Below are 19,748 nucleotides of genomic sequence, written 5' to 3'. Positions count from 1 at the left end.
CATGTTTTTAGTACATACATTTGTTTTATTGACATAGGTAGTCTAATTTTATGCTTAAGTCACTCCCACCATTTTTTGCAAATTAGGTCATAGGATCTTCTTAATTACCTTAACATAGCTCCATTGGAATTCTTAGTCCATCATGAGCCAACTGGACTGGTATCCTTTCCCTAAAATCAAAGAAAAGTATAAACTTGTTTAACACTTTTTGACTTAAACCAAAACAAATATAAGTATAATATCTCAACCATTCTGAGCATATTAAAGTGCTATTAAACAAGTATGGGGAAATTTGCAGTTATTTATTTATTTGCATCAAATTTACTTCATTCTTATGGAGCCAAAACATGTGCAGAAGTCCCTGAGTCTCTCATTTGATACCCTTTTGTGAAATCGACAAAATAAAATCTAAGTATGTAGGAAGAAAAAAAAAGAATTGAGGGAGTAATAATTTATTTATCACATGAGCATAATTATCCTAATTTTTTGAGTTATTAAAAGTGATATATTCAACACTTTTGTTATACTAATTAATTAAAATACATTGGTATTACAAAAAAAAAAACAAATTATGCATAATAACATTTAAAAAAATAGTAAATCTATACTAAAAACATGTCGTTAAAGGTAATTTATTAATAATATAAATATGAAACTATTTCAATTTTAAAGATACACTCTTTGTTTTTATTAATTCTACACATTTTTATTTTGCGCAGTCTCCAACATATACATTTGAACAATTAAACTTGTATCTATAATTACATTTTTGATAAATTATGAAAAATTGATATTTGAATAATAGACATTGAAATAATTCTAACAAAATCACACGTGATAATTTAATATTGGTACATTTGTATATAATAATAATAATAATAATAATAATAATAATAATTAATAAAAATAATAGTAATAGTAATAGTAGTAATAATAGTAATAATAATAATAATAATAGTAGTAGTAATAGTAGTACTAATAGTAATAGTATAATAGTAGTAATAGTAGTACTAATAGTAATAGTATAATAGTAGTAATAGTACTAGTAGTAATAGTAGTAATAGTACTAGTAGTAGTAATAGTAGTAGTAATAGTAATAGTAATAGTACTAGTACTAGTAGTAATAGTAGTAGTAATAGTAATAGTAATAATAGTAGTAATAGTAATAGTAGTAATAGTAATAGTAATAGTAATAGTAATAGAAATAATAGTAGTAATAGTAATAGTAATAGTAATAATAGTAGTAATAGTAGTTATAGTAATAGTAGTAATAGTAATAATAGTAATAATAATAATACTACTAATAGTAATAGTAATAATAGTAATAGTAATAGTAATAGTAATAGTAGTAGTAGTATAGTAGTAGTAGTAGTAGTAGTAGTAGTAGTAGTAATAATATATTGGTGACACCTTGGTGGCAGGAAAGGTTATGGATTTGATCTTGGCGGAGGGACCTCGTCTCGGCCTTCATGTCAATGTTGAGAAAACTAAAGTTTTGCTGGCCCTCGGAGGACCCTCTTAGCCGTCTCGTAGGTGTCTTTCCTCCGAATATTGCTCGACTTGTGCATGGTGTTAAGTTGCTTGGTGAACCTGTCAGTGCGGACTCCTGTGGTGAGCTTGTTTTGAAGAGAGTAAGGAAGACTATTGTGCTAATAATGGATGTTGTTGCTAAGCTCCATGATCCCCAATGTGAGTTGTTACTTCTTCGTGCGTGTACTGGGGTTTCCAAACTCTACTTTACTATGCGCACTTGTCCCCCTCGTCTTTTTGAAGCGGCCCAAATTTCTTTTGATGTGGCCCTTCGGGCATCTTTAGAGCGCATTGTGACTGCTTCGAGCCTGGTTTTGGTGATTGGCAATGGCAACTTGCCACCTTGCCCTTTGCTTATAGTGGACTGGGTGTTTATTCAGCGGGTGATGTTCGACACTATGCTTTCCTTGCGTCGCGTTTGCTGTTTACTGGTCTTCAGGCTACCCTTCTTCGTGATTCTGGTATTGTTGGTTCAGGACCAGCCTTCGATGATGCTCTAAGTTTTTTTAATAGAATTGTGGAGACTGACCTTATGCCCTAGTGAGATCGCTGCCCCCAAACTCATGAAGAAATTGGCAGATATATATTTCACGAAGGTTACTGCTTCTGCAATATCCACTTTCTCCTTATCTCCGTGTCAGGTTGCCTTATGGAAGTCGCAACAGAGGGATCACACTTCGGCCTAGTTGCGAGCCGTCCAAATATCGGGGTTGGCTCAGACTATAAATGGTACCATTTTGTTCTTTGCTATAGATTGGCATTCCATTATTCTCCGTTTCGGCACCGTGTTCCGCTTGCTCAAGGGTTTTCGACGGGGATATTTTTGGGGATCATGCAGTGTCATGTGCTGGAATGGTGGGTATTAAACATCAGCACAATGTTGTTCATGATACCCTTGTTGATATTTGTTTTCGCTCTGGGAATTCTGCGAGAAAGAAGGTTAACGTTGGGTTAACGGGAGAAAACGACGGGGCTCTTCGACCAGCAAATGTGTTGCATTATTCCTAGGACAGAGGCCTTGATGTATGTGTTAACTTGACGGGGTCTTCTCGATTGACGCAATTAGGATTGTCTGACTTCATTCCTGGTTGTGTTGTGTCGGTTGCGACTCGACGGAAGCGGGACAAGTATGGCACGCATTGCAAGGCTATTGGCTATGGGTTCTTCCTTTCTCCTTTTGGGGGACTTAGAAAAGGATGAAGTTGTGTTGCTGAAGAGGATTCAGGCTTTCGCAAAGACTCAGGATATTAGTGCTCGTGCAACTGCTCACATCTTTAACAGGATCGAATTCGCTATAGGTAGAGGGGTGGGGCCTAGATTGTATCTCGTCTCCCCACTAATTTCTTGTAATTTGATTAATGTCGGTTTATGTAGTATGACCTACTGAATAGTAACTGAGCTAGGAAAAAAAAGGAACAAGAATAATATAGTGAAATAACATGTTGAAGTGTTTTTTTTTTAATTATTATATTGAATGTGAAAGTAGAATTTGGTACTCAACATTTAAATTTTGTAGATGAAAAAAACAATTTTGTAAAAGAAATAAAATAAATTGTGACCTTATTCCAAATAGAACTATAAAAAAAAAAATATTATATTTTGGGTAGTTAAGGAAAATGTGTCTATCATTGGTCAACCCAGTTTGGATTAGCAGTTAACTTCTTATTAATGAGAAAAATATGGGTTAGGGAATTATACCTTTAAGTTAATTTTAGTGGGGATAATCTCACAAGTTCATGGAATAATCTATATCACTTGACCAAGCACTATTTACAAATTCAGGTTAGAATCAACAAATGGATTAAATAAATTTTACCTTTCCGACCATTCCAAGAGATATTCGTTGACCTCATCATGATCATATGCGTGGTTCATTCCGATTAACAATGCACGCTTTGGAGAAATTCTCTTCACTGCATCAAGTGTCTAAGTGATAGACAAATTCAACAATTTTTAACTAACAAATCATCACATAAACGAATACGTGCACATGGGAAGTGATATAGCCTAACAATTTGATCTGATGATAAAAATGAGTGCATGTAAGAAAACTGTAAATTAATCAAAATTAACAAAAGAAGGCGGTTGCAAATAGGGTTTGATTCCTAAACCACTACAACGGCTCTAGAAAAATGAAGTTGTAGCTAAAAATCTATGCATCCTATAAAACCCAAAAAAATATTTAAGAGAGGTTTCATTTGACACTTTATTAGTGTATACTAGCTTAAGGCCTGTGATATGCACGATAAGTCTAATTTTTTTAAGAATGTCCAACAAATAAAATTTGATAAAACATACACAACAAATATAGAAATTATAATTTCATAATCTATATTAATAGGCAAACAAAAAATTAAACAAAAATGGGTTTTTTTGGGCTAAACCTGAGATTTTTTTTGTGAGGGACTTGGTTTGATCAAGTCTAGTGGCCATATTAGTAAATAGTTATTTATAAATGAATTTTTAATAAAAATACAAAATTAATCAAACAATAGAATATAATTAATTGAAATTTTACCTTTTCCAAGAATTCAATATGTGAAATAATTGTCAAACACAACATTTATTTATAGTATACTATATTCTATAAGTCCTTATTATGTAGTAGTAACATTTAGGAAACAAAATTATAATTCATTTGAATATATAGTAATATTGAAATTGAAAAAAGGAAGTATTTTTTAATAGTAATTTCTTTAACATCTATTATACTTCGTATGAATCAATTTATTATTACTTTTATTGAAAAATTTTAATAATACTCCATTTAAAAGACAATTAAAAAGGATTTGGAATAATTATTTAGGAAATTGTGTATAGCTAAAAGAATATATTTGTTATAAAGACAATACAAAGTATTTGGAATGATATTATTATAGAATCAAAATCAAATATTAACAAAAAAACAAAAGTTGTCATAAAGATAACATAAAATATTTGGAATTATATTATTATAGAATGAAATGTTTTTTTTTTAAAAAAAAAAAGTGAAAAAGAGAATGGGAGTTTTGGAGAGAAAAAATATCACTAGGAATTGACACGTGTCACTTCCGGTGTCTAGCTGTTTTAGTATTAAGTTATTGATAGCCCACACAACCAAAATTTTTAACTATAAACTATAGAACAATTTGGAGCACACAAACCTTACCTCAGGGAAACAAAAGTGTGTATTACGAAGTCCATTCTGAATAAATAATAGCAAAATATATATCAGTTATAATTATTTCACGACAGTGCAAATTAAAAATTAAAAACGAAAAAATTGGTAAAAATAATTCTAACTTTTACGAGTTCGCTATAAATAATCCCAAATTTGGATTATTTTTAAATAATCCAGAGTTTGGAGTTCATTTGTTCAAAATTTTGAAGTCAATATTACTATTTTTTTTTTCCTAAAAGAGGGTAAAATTATTCTAGGGTACGTAACAAACAAACCGAGTGTAACTTACCAAATAAATGCAATTTGTATCCAAGATAAGAAGGTCTAGCTCTACTCCTCTGCCCTTAGAGATAGCTGGAAAGTAATACTTTTATGACATTATCACTAATGAAATTTGTAGTTGAATAGATAATTAAAAAAGGTAATCGCAATTCTTATACATACAAAAACTTAAAACTAATTAAAGTTGCAATTACCTACTTACGTACAGTAACATTTACACCTTAAAATTGATTGATTTATTTAAGAGGAATTTCTTATTAATTTCAGTGACCAACCTCCCATCGCACCTAGTGAGGAGGTTATGCTGTGGAAAACATATATTTTAGGGCTTGTTAACATTTACTGAACCGAACTAATTGGAGCTGAACTAAACTGATTGGAACTGAACTGATTGCAACTGAACTAAATTGATTGGAGCGAACTGAATTAAACTGAAATTAAGTAAATATGAACAGGCTATAAGTCCAACACTATAAATTTGGTCTATGCTTAAATAAATTCATATGTACCAGTATCATTAGGGTTGTTTTGTTCACATGTATGAGTTTGTAATCAAGAATAATGAGATTAAGGTGTATGGTATGGAGTTGGAACTTGTTTTGTTGTATGATACTAGGTTAGGTCCCATGTCATGCACGTTTATTTTAATTACCTAATATTTTCTTTTGACAAATTAGTTTTTTTATAGCATAAAATACAAAAATTGTTAAATATTTTCAACAAAATTTAATTGTCATGGATTATTTGATAAAATTATTCATATTCTTAAAAAAATTCCACCAACATTACATCTTCTTCAAAAAGATTACTATCTCCGATTTTTTTTTAGTTGAAACTTTGGGGTATTATTTGAGAGATATAAAATATTCCAAAGTTCCAACTAAAAATAATCGGAGGTAGTATATATTTCCTTGTTATTCTATAATAAATTGTGTATCAACATAAAAATGGTACTCCCTCCGTATTTTTTTTAAGTGTTACTGTTTGACCAGCACATTGTTTTAGGCAATTTAATTGACTTAAATAAAATAAGAGGTAAGTTGGGTAGGTGGAGTATTAAAAAATTGTAAAAGAAAGATAGTGAGGTTCATAGTTTATTGAAAAGTAATGAATGTGAGAGGAATGATATAATAAAAAAGCAGTAGTGGATTTGGGCGGGGATCATGAGAGGAGAGAGATATAATATTTTGATGTAGCTTTTTGCCAAAAAAGGAAGTGTAACACTAAAAAAAACACGGCCGAAAATGGGAAGTGTAACACTTAAAAAAACACGGAGGAAGTAAAAATTATTGCTCATTTAGTTGAAAAAATGATTATTTATTAAAAATTAAGTTCCTTAAATAAAATTTAAAAATTAATATATTTTAAAAAATATACTAAGGACACACCAGAAGTTGACACGTGTCATTGTTGATGTATCTTTTAGTACATTTTACGTAGTTGTTGATTAATTGATGGAGTTGGAACTTGTTAATACCATGTGTTTGGTTTAAATCAGGAATAAACTGTTAAGAAATTAAGATATATTCATTTATATGTACAATTTCTTTAAATTTCGGTTTCCTAGTTGAGTCTTGAAGATATTTAGTTTCCTTGTATATAGCTAAATTAGGGTCTTAGAGTTATCTTGTATACTGTATATAACTGTTACGGAGTAGAAAGCAATTGGATTATTCACAGATTATAATTCAATTTTTATGATTTTTATTTTTTAATTGATATCTAAATGTATAGAATGAGCTATACCAACTTATCTCATTTTTGAAGTTTAACCCCATAAAAGCTGAAATGTTCTTAAACAAACACAAGCTAGGTATAAGTTACACCTTCAAAACTCTTACCTTATACCTAAATTACTCAAACCAAACACCTAAAGAAATTCATTCTCACCCAAACCAAGATTTATGAACAAAAGATAATAGCAAGATATAGACCTAAAGTTTATTTAAGAATGCTTACCATCTTCAGTGTTTAAAGGAAAGCGAGAAACATCTGAGATATAAGCCACTTTACATTTGTTACCAAACATAAATCCCAGAGCAACATAGTCTTCACCATGCATTACCTGTTATAGATTATTTTTGTCATAGATGATAAATTGATAAGGCCACAGAGAAAAGGAAGAACAAAGGAAAACGGAGGGAAACGGAGGGACTTGTGTTGTTATTTGTTAAGTGAACTAACAAAATTGACCTCGACTAATCTCTTTTTGTACCTTAGTTTTCTTCATGCTATTATTAAACCAGGAAATATGTCTCTCTTGTTGTCATTTCTCTCCCTTTCCTCCAAATTCCAATATTCGATCATTACATGTTTATCGTCTGAGATATGTAGTGAACTTGAAGAAATATACAAGTACTCCCTCCATGTTTTTTTAAGTGTTACACTTCCTTTTTTGGCAAAAAGCTACAATAAAATATTATATCGCTCTCCTCTCATGATCCCCACCCAAATCCACTACTACTTTTTTATTATATTTTTCCTCTCACATTCATTACTTTTCAATAAACTGTTAACCCACTATCTTTCTTTTACAATTTTTTAATACTCTAACTAACCCACTTACCTCTTGTTTTATTTAAGTCAATTAAATTTCCTAAAACTATGTGCCAGTCAAACAGTAACACTTAAAAAACACGGAGGGAGTAACAAAATTAAAGATTGAAAACACAATCTTTCAAAGCAATAAAAGTAGAGCAACTTACTGGTAAAGGATAAAATTGCAGTCCAGAAGCATTAAATGACTTTTCAACATTATTTTCAATTAGTCTCCAATCTAGCAATGTCACTTCTTTTGCTGCTATGTTCCGCTTCTTGAACAGGTGAGGAAACCTAAGCACAACACTATAATAAACAAATAAATGGAAGAAGCAGATAGTCATAATCTTACACATTTGCTAATTGCTACATGAAACTTAATAGACTGACACAAAAGGATATAAATGATCACAACAACCATGAATCCCACAGAAGTATGATTATGTCGCTTGCTTTTTGAAATAAACAAAATATGAACATAACCTGGAAAACTTCTCACTTAAAGAATTAAAATTTCAATGGTTCGAGTCTTCGAGATTACCTTATTTCACATCAATCATTGTGCATTTTCTTTTAAGTTAGTTATTTTTGCATTAATAAATTACATTAATCCTTAGTCTTGTTAGAACCTCTGTATTCACTTAGGTTACATAAGATAACAACTATGTAGCTAAAACAAGCATTAATTGGACTTTTGACTACTACTTAACCACTAATTTAACAGCATAGATGTATGATTGAGTTGGCATGGGCTTCTAATTCAGTTGCTTTCCTGTTTTATCACAAGCATAAATTGCTCAGACATAGAGAGATTGCCATCACAGAAGGGAAGATAGGGTGTTGAGCAATTTCTAAGTTGACTTGGCAGAGAGAAAGGTGATTGTAAACATGATTAAGAAGTTAAGTCCAATGAAATGTGACGCACCATGCGCAATATCATCCTGAATAAAAAGAATATAGACAATAACAAAGCATAGTAAAGCACTACTAAAAGCCGAGTTGTGATATTTACAAGGGTGAGCTAGTGTGGATGTTCAAATAGAAAGTGAAAATATGTGTTAATCATGTTTAAACTCATTAGGTATGCGACTCTATCAGTCTACTTTTTAAGAAATTGAAAAGTAACTAAAAAAAACCACTACAGTTTCAGTAGGCTACATGGCAATACCAGAAGTGATGACAGACTATATTGCAAGGCCACAACTGAAAATATAACATTGCTTTACAAAATATTTAGTAAGGCCGTGCACGACTAATCTACAATGCCAAAGCTGCTCACTAAGCTAGCTAACTACTACTAATACTGAATACAACATTACAGTTGATCACATGTTAAACGCAGTCATTAAAGCTAGACACATAATACACCAGTAAAGTACCGAGAATTCACAAATTGGGCATTTCTTTAAAATAGGCAAGAAATAACAATGGCACAAGGCATCAAAGGTGCAAAATAACTACTCAATCCCAAGTTAGACAAGTAACATACATACCTATCAACACATTCTTGAGTGGCATAAATTGGAATAGTCCTAACATCATTATTGCGGATAGATTGCCTCATACAATACAAGTCATCGAGCCCATGGACTGCATCAGCATGTTCGTGTGTCAATATAACCTGCAGTTTTTTCAGATAAACCTTAAATGTTTGCCACTGCCAAGTGCTTAAGATAGTAGAATTGCATTATCGAGGATTGAAAGAACAACTCCCTATGCTTATTAAGATAGTAGAACTGCAGTTATGTTTGCCATTTCCAAGTGCTTAAGACAGTAGAACTGCATTATTGAGGATTGAAAGAACAACTCGCTATGCTTAAGACAGTAGAACTGCAGTTATGTTTGCCATTGCCAAGTGCTTAAGACAATAGAACTAAATTATCAAAAATTGAAGGAAATCAACTCACTGTGCGCTTGAATACCCAATAGCATAGTCAAATAAATCATAATTTAAAGAATATTTTGACAATTATCACCTACACTTGTTGCTGTTTTAGCAATTACCACTTACATTATTTTTTTTTGGAATTTTACCACCTACTCCCTCCGTCCCTTTTTCACATACCTATTTCTGAAATTACACGGGAATTAAGGAACTTGAAATAAAACAAAGAACAAAAAAAAATTTCAATGAAAATTACAATACATTAATTATATTGATGTCTTTGAATAAAACAAAAATTGATAATATTTAATGATGCACATGTCATCAATCTTTTGAATAGAAAAAGGACCAATAACAGTTTTTGGTGAAAAAATAAAAAGACCAATCATATTCATCTAAAGTAATGCACATGAATTTAAAGACATTAATATATAAGAATAAGAATGAGAATAAGAAAATAGGGAAAGCATTAATTACAAAACAGAAAAATAGGGATAATTTTGGATACTTGGTAAAAATTTACTTACTAAAAAATGAATGTATGAATGTAATTTTGAAATACCCAAAAAGAATATTAGGAATCAATAACTTAATACTAAAACAGACTCCGAGAGTGACACATGTCACATCCTGGTGTTGTTTTTTCCCTCCAAAACTCACCTTCTCTTTTTAACAATTATTCTTTATTTTTTATAAAAAATATTTGATACAACTATAATAATATCATTTCAAATCTTTTTATATAATTAGGGATGTCAATGGGGCGGGGCGGGGCGGATGTTGGCCTTCCCATCCCCATCCCCACCTAATATTTTCATCCCCATCCCCGTGGAGGGTCCAACTTTCATCCCCATCCCCGCCCCACCGAGTACAACTCCAAAACTATCCCCGCCCCACCCCCCACTTGGATATCCATCCCCACCTAATTCCCACCAAAAAGACCCGCCTATTCCCCACCCAAGATCAACCTAATCTCCGTATCTCAAATACACAATCCTACATCATTAATACGAATTATAAAATAAAACATTCTACATACATTTTTGTATTATAATATAAGTGTCGTACAAAGTATTATAATTAATATTGTATTTTACATAATTATTTTATAAATAGTATAAAAGTATGTAATTTTTCTTTAAAAGATATATAGACATTAGTATGAGGTGGGGATAAGGTGGGTATGAAGTGGGGCGGGTGGGGTGGGGTGGGGTGGGGCGGGGATGGGGCTGGTACAACTTAAAATCCACCCCCGCCCCATCACCCATGGCGGGTATGGTTTTTATCCCCATCCCCGCCCCACCACCCGCCAAACCGAGACCCATCCCCGCCCCACTGGGGCGGGGATGGGGCGGGTCTCCTACTTGACTCGCCCCACTGACATCCCTATATATAATCCTTACGATAAAAATATTCCTTTTTATTTGATGTTGTAATTCTTCCATACACATTTACCTACAATATTATTCCAACTCATTTGTAACCATCTAATAAACAAAGTAATGTTAGATTTTACAAAAAAGTAATACTCCGTAATAAAACTGATTAATATTTAAAGCATCACTTTATTAGTTAGATCTTTTTTTTTTTTTTAACAAAGATTAGACTTACCGTGCATGGCACAGGGACTAAGTTAGTGTTAATAAAGGACGCAGGGAGTACTATTTTTCAAAATATCAAAACTTCCCACCTACCTAACTCTCAACTCAAATGTGACATCATGTGGGGGCCCATTAATTAAACCTTTCTCTCCCTTACTTTCTTTCTCTCTCAATTTCTCATTCCCCTATATTGTACTGCTCTCAAAAGTGGGGAAAAACATCAAATTAAATTACATATACTGATATACATGTTAATTATTTCACGAATTGAAGTTTTTTCCCCAATTTTGAGAGGAGTACATGGGAATGAGAAATCGAGTGAATAAGAAAAAAATGGAGGGAAAATGTAGTTAATGGGCCCACATGACGTCACACTAGAGTTGAGAGTAAATTATGTGGGGAAGTTTTGATGTTTTAAAAAATAGTAGGTGATAAAATTTTTGTAAACAAATACTGTAGGTGATAATTGCTAAAACAGCAAAAATTGTAGATGGTAATTGTCAAAATTTTCTAATTTAAAACAAATAACTATCATCAAAGGGGAAAATATGGGATAGCAAAATACTTCAAAATTTTATTATAAGGATAGAATTAATTCTACAAGTTCCTTCAAAATTTTGACAGCTTTGATTTTTCAGCAAGAGAAATATAAGACTATAAACTCACAGAGTCGACTTGAGGAATTTTGTAGTGTGTGAACCAACGAAGAACTTGTTCTCTGAAAGTCTTACCCACATCGATTATGATATACTTGTGCTCACCATTAGCTTGACAATAATCAATGAGCAAAGATGTGTTGCACCTGTACATCAACATAAAAAAAGTATAATTTTTTTTTTTTAGTATTTTTTTTTTAAATAAACATTTTTTGGGTGCTAAAACAGTTATACCTATATAACCCCAGCAGGCATAAAAAAGTCTAAAAGACCCCAAATGGCCAAATAAGCCAAATTTACAAATAGGGCCCATATTGCTCATATATGAACTACTATATATACCCAACTTAAGGCAAAGGTTAAAGGAAGATCACTCTTACAGTAAGATGATCATCCTCCTCCACACTCTCTCCCCAAAATACTCTCAAAATATGCATTGTTTTGGCATCTAACTTAGGCGTTGAAGGCTCCGTCCCGGGGTTCACCCTAGGGGCTAGGGGTTCATTTTGCAGGTCTGTTCAAGGCCCAAATCCGAGGTTCATGAGTAGCTCTTCAAGGCACGGTTAGTCAATTTTTTGCCGAAACAGTACATACATTAAGGTAGTTACCTATCTTTAACAAGATCTCTATAATTTTTTATATATAGCGTATATATTATGTAATAGGATTGCAGCCTATTTGTTATTTAGTTATCACGTATCAGTGATTATTCACAGACATTGTGGTATTACGACTATTACATGCAACAACCTTAATCTTTTAATCAATAGATTTCCATCATTTTACTCATCTAACTCATTTAATCAACAATCATTGTGATTTAGGTATTACCATTAACCAATCCATTTTAATTGTCATTCTTCTAACTTTATGTTATGTAGTGTACTCCACTAAACTTATCCTATTTTTTATTTTGTCACTATCATAATATATATGCAAACGAAAGTAATCATAATAATAAATGATATTATTTTGAGGACCAATATGTAATAAAAAACATTTGAATATTCAATTGATAAACATCATCAGTATTCCTTCGTTCCTTATATGTTAACCACTTGTTTCCCTACCTTATCCCTACCTTATAAAAAGTAGAAGATGATTCTTAGGAATAGTGTGCTTCCAACTACACCCTTAAAAATATGTTCAAAAATGTATACAAAAATGTGTATTTACTTTTTTACCCTTATACAAAAATGTGTATTTACTTTTTTACCCTTATTAATATATTTAATGTTTTTTTTTCATTTAACATGTCATTAATTAATGGAAATTTTAGAAAATAACACCACAAAAAACAAAAATTTTGATTATAACACCACAAAAAAAAAACTTTTATTATAACACCACCAAAAAACCAAAAAAATTTGATTTCACCACCACTTTCTAACGCCATCCAAAAAACCATTAGTGGGCCCCACATAGTACACATTTCAGATATATATTGGATTAAAAAAAAAAGGAAAAAAAAAACAAAAAAAAAAATGAAAAACCCTAAAATCCACACCCAGCCACCGTACTCACCACCGGCGTTGGTTTCTCCTACCCACCGCCGCTGCTGGTTCGCCCCAGTCGACCACCCTCGACCCCCGACCACCTGAACGACGCACCACCCTAACCCTTAAACGTTGTACCCGGCTTAGCCTCAGCCCCAATCCGATTTAATTCGATTTTTGGAAACGGGTTAGGGTTCGGGTTAGGGCGGTTTTTGGTTGGTGTGGGTTGGGGTTTTGACGACGGTTTTGGGTAAGAGAGAGGATTTTGGCGACGATGATGGTGTGGGAGAGGATTTCGGCGACGTGGACGATTTTTGGGTTGTGTGGGAGATGATTTTGTTGAAGCTGGTGGTTTTTGGGTTGGTGTGGGTGAGAATTTTCGCGACGTGGGTGGTTTTCGGGGAGGGGGAAGGCAAAATACGGCAGCGTGGGTGGTTTCGCCGATTTTGGTGGAGTCAAATGGGTGACGGCGGCTGAGGTAAGGTGGCGCCAGTGGTGGAGCTAGCTGGGTTAGGGATTTTCTTTTTTCTTTTTTCTTTTTTTTTAATTTTTTTTCTTTTTATTAATTTAATTTTTTAAACCTATAGGCTATTGACACGTGTCAAATTAAGGCCCCATTAACGGATTCCATCCAAGCATCCGTTAAGTGGTGGTGAAATCAAATTTACGAGTTTTTTTTTTTGTGGTGTTGTAATACAAACTTTTTTTTTGGTGGTGTTATAATCAAAATTTGTGTTTTTTGTGGTGTTATTTTCTAAAATTTCCTTAATTAATTCAAAATTTTTTTAACAAAAAACTTATAAGTAATGCTTTTTTTTAATAAAAAATTCTAATGATATATATATATATGTATGCTATTATTATTATTTATAAAGAAAAAAAATTGTATCTATAAAGAGACTATTTACTACCAAAAGATTGTTTATTTTTACTCCTTCGTGGTTGTTCTTTTTATTTACAATCGTGTCGTCCTATAATTGCAACTATTGTCAAGGTTTATTAGCTTCTGAAATGTACATTGTTTGATGGCACATAAACAACGTTATGGAATTTGAATGTGATTCATATTAAATATTGATTTTATGAGCAGATTTATAAAGAGAGATAAAAAAACTCTCCCTAAAAAAGGTATAAAGAACTTAAAATCCCTAATCGATGATTAGAAAAAAATAATAATAAAAAAATAACTGGTATTAATTAATTATGGAGAGAATTTACGAGAAAAAATATAACTAAGTGGTTATTGCTTTAGTATTAGATATAGATCTAAATATTAGATGGCCGTAGAACATTAAAGAGCTTACATTATTAAGTTTTTAGCTGCAAAGAGCATTTCACATATTATTAGCTCACAAACAATTCATTTGAAGAAAAATACACTAAGTATTATTGAACATACAAATCAATTAAGAGTTATAAACTAACAAATACCGCTTAAGTTATGAAGGGATGCATATTACTTTAATATTATTTAATTATTATATTGAAATAACACTATCAAACTTTTGAGAGTTTTAAAAACTAATTGTCATAAAATATTTTGTTGACTTTTTGTACTTCTACAGAGCCACCACATAGACACATAAATCAAATAGTACGTATTAACACTACTAGGTCTACCACCCAAAACCAAAGGTGTAAATATACGCCAATACAAGTTCTCTGCAAGAGCTTGCTCTTTGCGCGCATCACACGCGTAGGCCACTGTAGTTTTAAGGAAGTTTAACAAATATTGTACCAATTTTATTATAGAATAAAAAATATAATTGTTCCCACTTTTTAACACTTATTATTTAGTTTACTTTTACATCAAATGGGCAATTTTGTATTTTTACCTTTCTCACTCTTCATTTTCCCGCAACCAAATTATTGTGCCCATTCTATATTGTGCCCATTCTATATAGTGCAAATTTAATCATGGAAAGAAACACCTTCTCAAAATAATTGACTCGTTGTTGACCATAAATTATAGGAAAAATTGTATGAAACAACTCGCTTAACAGGTCAATTTGTGAATAACTACTCGCTGAAAAATTTTATCAAAAAAACTACCCCCTTAAAGATAAAAAGTTTGAGTAACACTACCATTCTTCAATTTAGGCAACTAATTCTGACGAGTGGGCCCTTTTAATTTGTTATTTTCTCTCCAATAAAACATCCTCACCCTCATTTATATTGACTATCCCTTCTCTTATTGCAAAGAATCAATCCAAAAAATAAAATCTTTGTGATAATAACCAATTAAATAAGGAAAAAAGATTTTGTTTTCACAAAGATTTGGGTTTTTGGCTTGAGTTTTTGCAAAGAAGGGGAGCGTAAGTTAATATATACTTCCTCCATTCTTTTTTACTTAACCCACTTTAGCTTTTATACTATTCATCACTCCTCCTTTAACCATCTTTTGTGAATAATATGTAAGGAAAAATATATTCATGTAAATCTTTTTGAATTCGTCTCAATAAGTACTATCATAATATATAACTTTTATAATTTTTTACTTATGGAGAATTAAAGTTATTGACCGTTGAAGTATTTTATTGGCAAGCGTGATAAAAGAACCAGGTCAAGTAAAAAAAAACAGAGGAAGTACAAGAAAGAGGATGTTTTTTCATAAGAACATAACATACGGGCCCCACTCGCCAAAAAATAAAAAAAGGATAATACTAACCAAAAAATTTTAAATTTAAGAGGTATTTTTTTTAATTTAACTTTTTAGCAATTAGTTGTTCACAAATAGACCTATTAAGCGAGTACCATTTACAATATTATTCCACTATTAATGGCACTGAAACACTGTGGTGCTAATGTTAACTTTCAAATTATTTACGCCAATGTCATGTAAACATGTCTATAACTAAAACTAAAATAATTCCCACCGACATGATTATTACTGTTCATGCGTCAACTTGTCATAAAAAATTTCCCGCTCAAATTATTAATGACATCACACAATTTATAATGCTACAAATTAACATAAATATTTCCCTAAATTAAAAAAAAAATATATATAGTCACGGAAAGACTATCTCAATTGTTTACCAAATTAAATAAAAGTAGGTCACTAAGTCTTGTATGTGGCTTAGACCTGGCAATTCTGACTCAGACCCATTGACCCGACCCGAATGATCCGACCCGTGACCCGAAATTGACCCAAACACATTGACCCGAAACCCGAAATTAACCCGATCCGACCCACACCCGAAAATGGAGTTGACCCGACACCCGAACTGACCCGACCCGAAATTGATCACCCAAAGTGTTTGACCCGAACAGACCCGATACTCGAAATTGACCCGAACAGACCCGATATTGACCCGAATAGACCCAATATCAGAAATGCCCCGAACTGAAATTACATTATTATTGAGCAGAAAATATCTTGTGCGAAAAATAACTACTCCCTCCGTGATTTTTTAAGTGACACACTTTCCATTTCCGGCCGTGTTTGTTTAAGTGACACACTTGCTCTTTTAGAAATTCCTTACATTTTAATAATATATCTTCACCCCACTATCTTTTACTTTATCATTTTTCACTCCTTTCATGGCCCCCACTTTCTCTCACATTCTTTTACTTTATCATTTCTCACTCCTCCAACCTACCCCACTAACATCTTATTTTATTAGTTAATAAAATCTCCTAAAACTCTGTGTTGGTCAAACTGTGTCACTTAAAAAAACACGGAGGGAGTAAAATTGTTCATTTTCAACCGTAGCTAAGCTCATAAACTGAAATATACTCTCTATAAAATTATTGATTTGAGCTAGATCCACAAATGAAGCAACCTGAACATGACCCGACTAGATTTGACCTGACCGAATATGACCCGAATATACTTGACCTGAAATTGACCCGACCCGAACATACCCGACCTGAAAATTGACCCAACCCGGACTCGACCCAATACCTGACCCGAAGTTAACCCGAAACCTGAATCGATCAACCCAACCCGACCCATACCTGACCCGAATGTTAGCTGGCCCGAAATGAGTCGACCCGAAAGTGACCCGACCTAGACCTGACCCGGTGTGACCATATTAATTTATAAGAAAAATCCTTATTTATATATATGAGTAACTCTATTTATTTATAAGAGTAACCTTATTTTGTCCATTAATTAAGTAACTCTAATTTATTATGTGAGTAATGTCAACTAATTTAGAAATAGGTAATCCCATTTGTTCATTTGATTAACTCTTATTTTTTTTAAAAAAAAATTGAAAAAATGATTCCATTTATGTAAGAGGGTAACCCTGTTTTTCATTTAAGTAACCCACATATATATGTCAAAATAACCTAGTTGTTCATTACCGTAAGTCCGTAACTCCTATTACCTAATTAATTGCCGCATTGTGAAATGGTCACACCATGTGGCTACATATAAGAATTTGTGATTAAGCAAATCCACATATTTACATTTTTTTTTTTTTTTTTTGGAGAGTCTACCTAGTTACATGATACAGAACTTTCATGACTCAAAGTTGACTTCTAAACAACCAAACAAAACAAACCCAACTGTACAAAATTCAATTACACATATAATCTTATAAATGAAAGAGATAAGAAAATATATATGATGATGAACCTGTAATTAGGATTGTGTTGAGGTAGAATATTCAAGGACGGAAAACAAACAGGGCAAGGAGGATCAGACGGATTAATTAAGCACCTCGCGCTCGGCATAGCAGAAGAGCATCCAGTACCCAAGAATATTAGCGCGGACTCACCCTTACTACCATTACTATCTGTTGCTACATTTTGCTCTTCCATTTTTTTCTTTAAATTTAGAGTTTTGGGTTGAATTTGAATGGTTGAAAGGAAACAGAGGAAAAATATTTGATTATTTATTAGGTTTCACCTGCTTTAGCAATTAAGTACTGGATTTGTTTAAAGACTTGCGTAAGCACTAGGTATGAGTCTTTTTAAAATAATATGGAATAGTTGGTACCCTTTGTCTTGTATTAATCTATGTCCAATTCACATTATTCAAGTTGATATTAACTTATTTCAGGAAATGATTCGATCAAATCAGATCATTTTAGAAATATTCAGAGCAGATGAGAAAAATTCAAATTAAATCATATCTTGTTAACATCTTTCTTATTAATCTAATTTTCATATTATTTAGGAAATTTTGATTTTTACCACCTCAAAAAAATGACTTATTTGCTTTCACCACCTACATAAAAAAAAAAAAAGGTTTTATTTTACCACCACATAAAAAAACAAAAGTTAGCTTTTTCCACTAATCACCTCCAACTAACAGATTCCATCCATAAATCTATCAATAGGGCCTACTATATATACGTGTCACTAAGGATGTCAATGGGGTGGGGCGGGACAGATGTTGGCCTTCTCATCCCCATTCCCACCAAACATTTTCATCCCCATCCCCATCCTCATCCCCACGGCGGGTTAAATATTCATCCCCATCACTACCCCAGCGGATACAAATCCAAACCATTCCCGTCCCCACCCCTCACTTGGATATCCATCCCCACCTAATCACCACCAAAGACCCGCCTAATCACCACCCAAGACCCGCCTAATATCCGTCTCTCAAATACACAATCCTACATAGTTAATACGGATAATAATAAAAAAAAAAACATTTCTTAACGTTACACACATTTTGGTATATAATATAAGTGTAGTTCAAAGTATGATATATAGATGTGGGTTTGAGGTGGGGATGGGGCGGGTATGAAGGGGGGCGGGCGGGGCGGGGCGGGGATGGGGCGGGTACAACTTACAATCCACCCCGCTCCATCATTCATGACGGGTATGGTTTTTATCCCCATCCCCACCCCACCACCGGCGAAACATAGACCCATCTCCGCCCCACTTGGGCGGATCTCCTACTTAACCAGCCCCACTGACATCCCTACGTTGTCACCATATTAACGAGTAATTTTTTTTAAAAAAAAATTATAAAAAAAACTAAAAAAATAGACCCAGTCATCAATCGATGGTGGCTGCCAGGCCTGCCACCACCTGGCTAGCTACCAGCCCACCCTAGGACCTTCTACTAGTCCCATTGTGGGACCGGCTACTAGCACCACCGCTAGACCGCTACCATCCTACCACCAATTCCCCTGCAACCACCGCACCAACCACCAGCAATTCGCCGTAACACAGCCACCGCACTTCACAACGCTCCAGCCATCCATCACCACCGAATTTCGACCCCATTTCCTCCAATTTCCAACTTCAAAACCCTATCCACCAAATTCCAACCACCCATAAAGCCCCCTCCTAATTCCGACCACTCTTAATACCTTAGCCACCACCAATTTTTGCACTCCTAAAACCCTAGCCATCACCTGTAGGCGTCGTTCGAAGTGCGCCTACGGTAAGGCATGTGTGGATATGCTTGGCAGTCATAGGAAGTGGGAATTGACATATACGATTAGGGACAAGGAAAGTGGGGAGCCGCCAACAAATTTTTAAGGAACTTGTAAACCGTTCACGGATCATAAAAGGCGATCACCAATAAGGGACAACGATAGGAAACAACGATAAGCAACAACAATTGACCCGTGAAGGTTACACCCCATTCATAATCCATGAGATTACTAACTCTATATGTTTCGGAACCAC

The 19,748-nt window shown here is 33.2% G+C and overlaps 1 protein-coding gene across 1 annotated transcript; it reads right to left on the bottom strand.

Annotated features, from left to right (window-relative positions):
- Positions 1–109: 109 nt before the first annotated feature.
- LOC145610671 (putative hydrolase C777.06c) lies at positions 110–17,937 on the bottom strand. Its single transcript, XM_081665973.1, has 9 exons — positions 17,734–17,937; positions 11,663–11,798; positions 9,004–9,131; positions 7,678–7,816; positions 6,932–7,037; positions 4,980–5,044; positions 4,679–4,714; positions 3,347–3,456; positions 110–170 (listed from the first exon to the last, which is right to left on the bottom strand). Exons 1-9 carry the CDS (start codon positions 17,916–17,918, stop codon positions 110–112), a joined length of 966 nt encoding a protein of 321 aa, XP_081522099.1. The 5' UTR covers positions 17,919–17,937.
- Between the last annotated feature and the right edge of the window lie 1,811 nt (positions 17,938–19,748).

Source organism: Chenopodium album, chromosome 24 (assembly GCF_948465745.1).
Source record: "Chenopodium album chromosome 24, dcCheAlbu1.1, whole genome shotgun sequence".
In the NCBI taxonomy this organism is placed as follows: Eukaryota; Viridiplantae; Streptophyta; class Magnoliopsida; order Caryophyllales; family Amaranthaceae; genus Chenopodium; species Chenopodium album.
The sequence above is the reverse complement of the archived record's forward strand: the minus strand, read 5'-3'. Positions and strand labels throughout refer to the sequence as shown.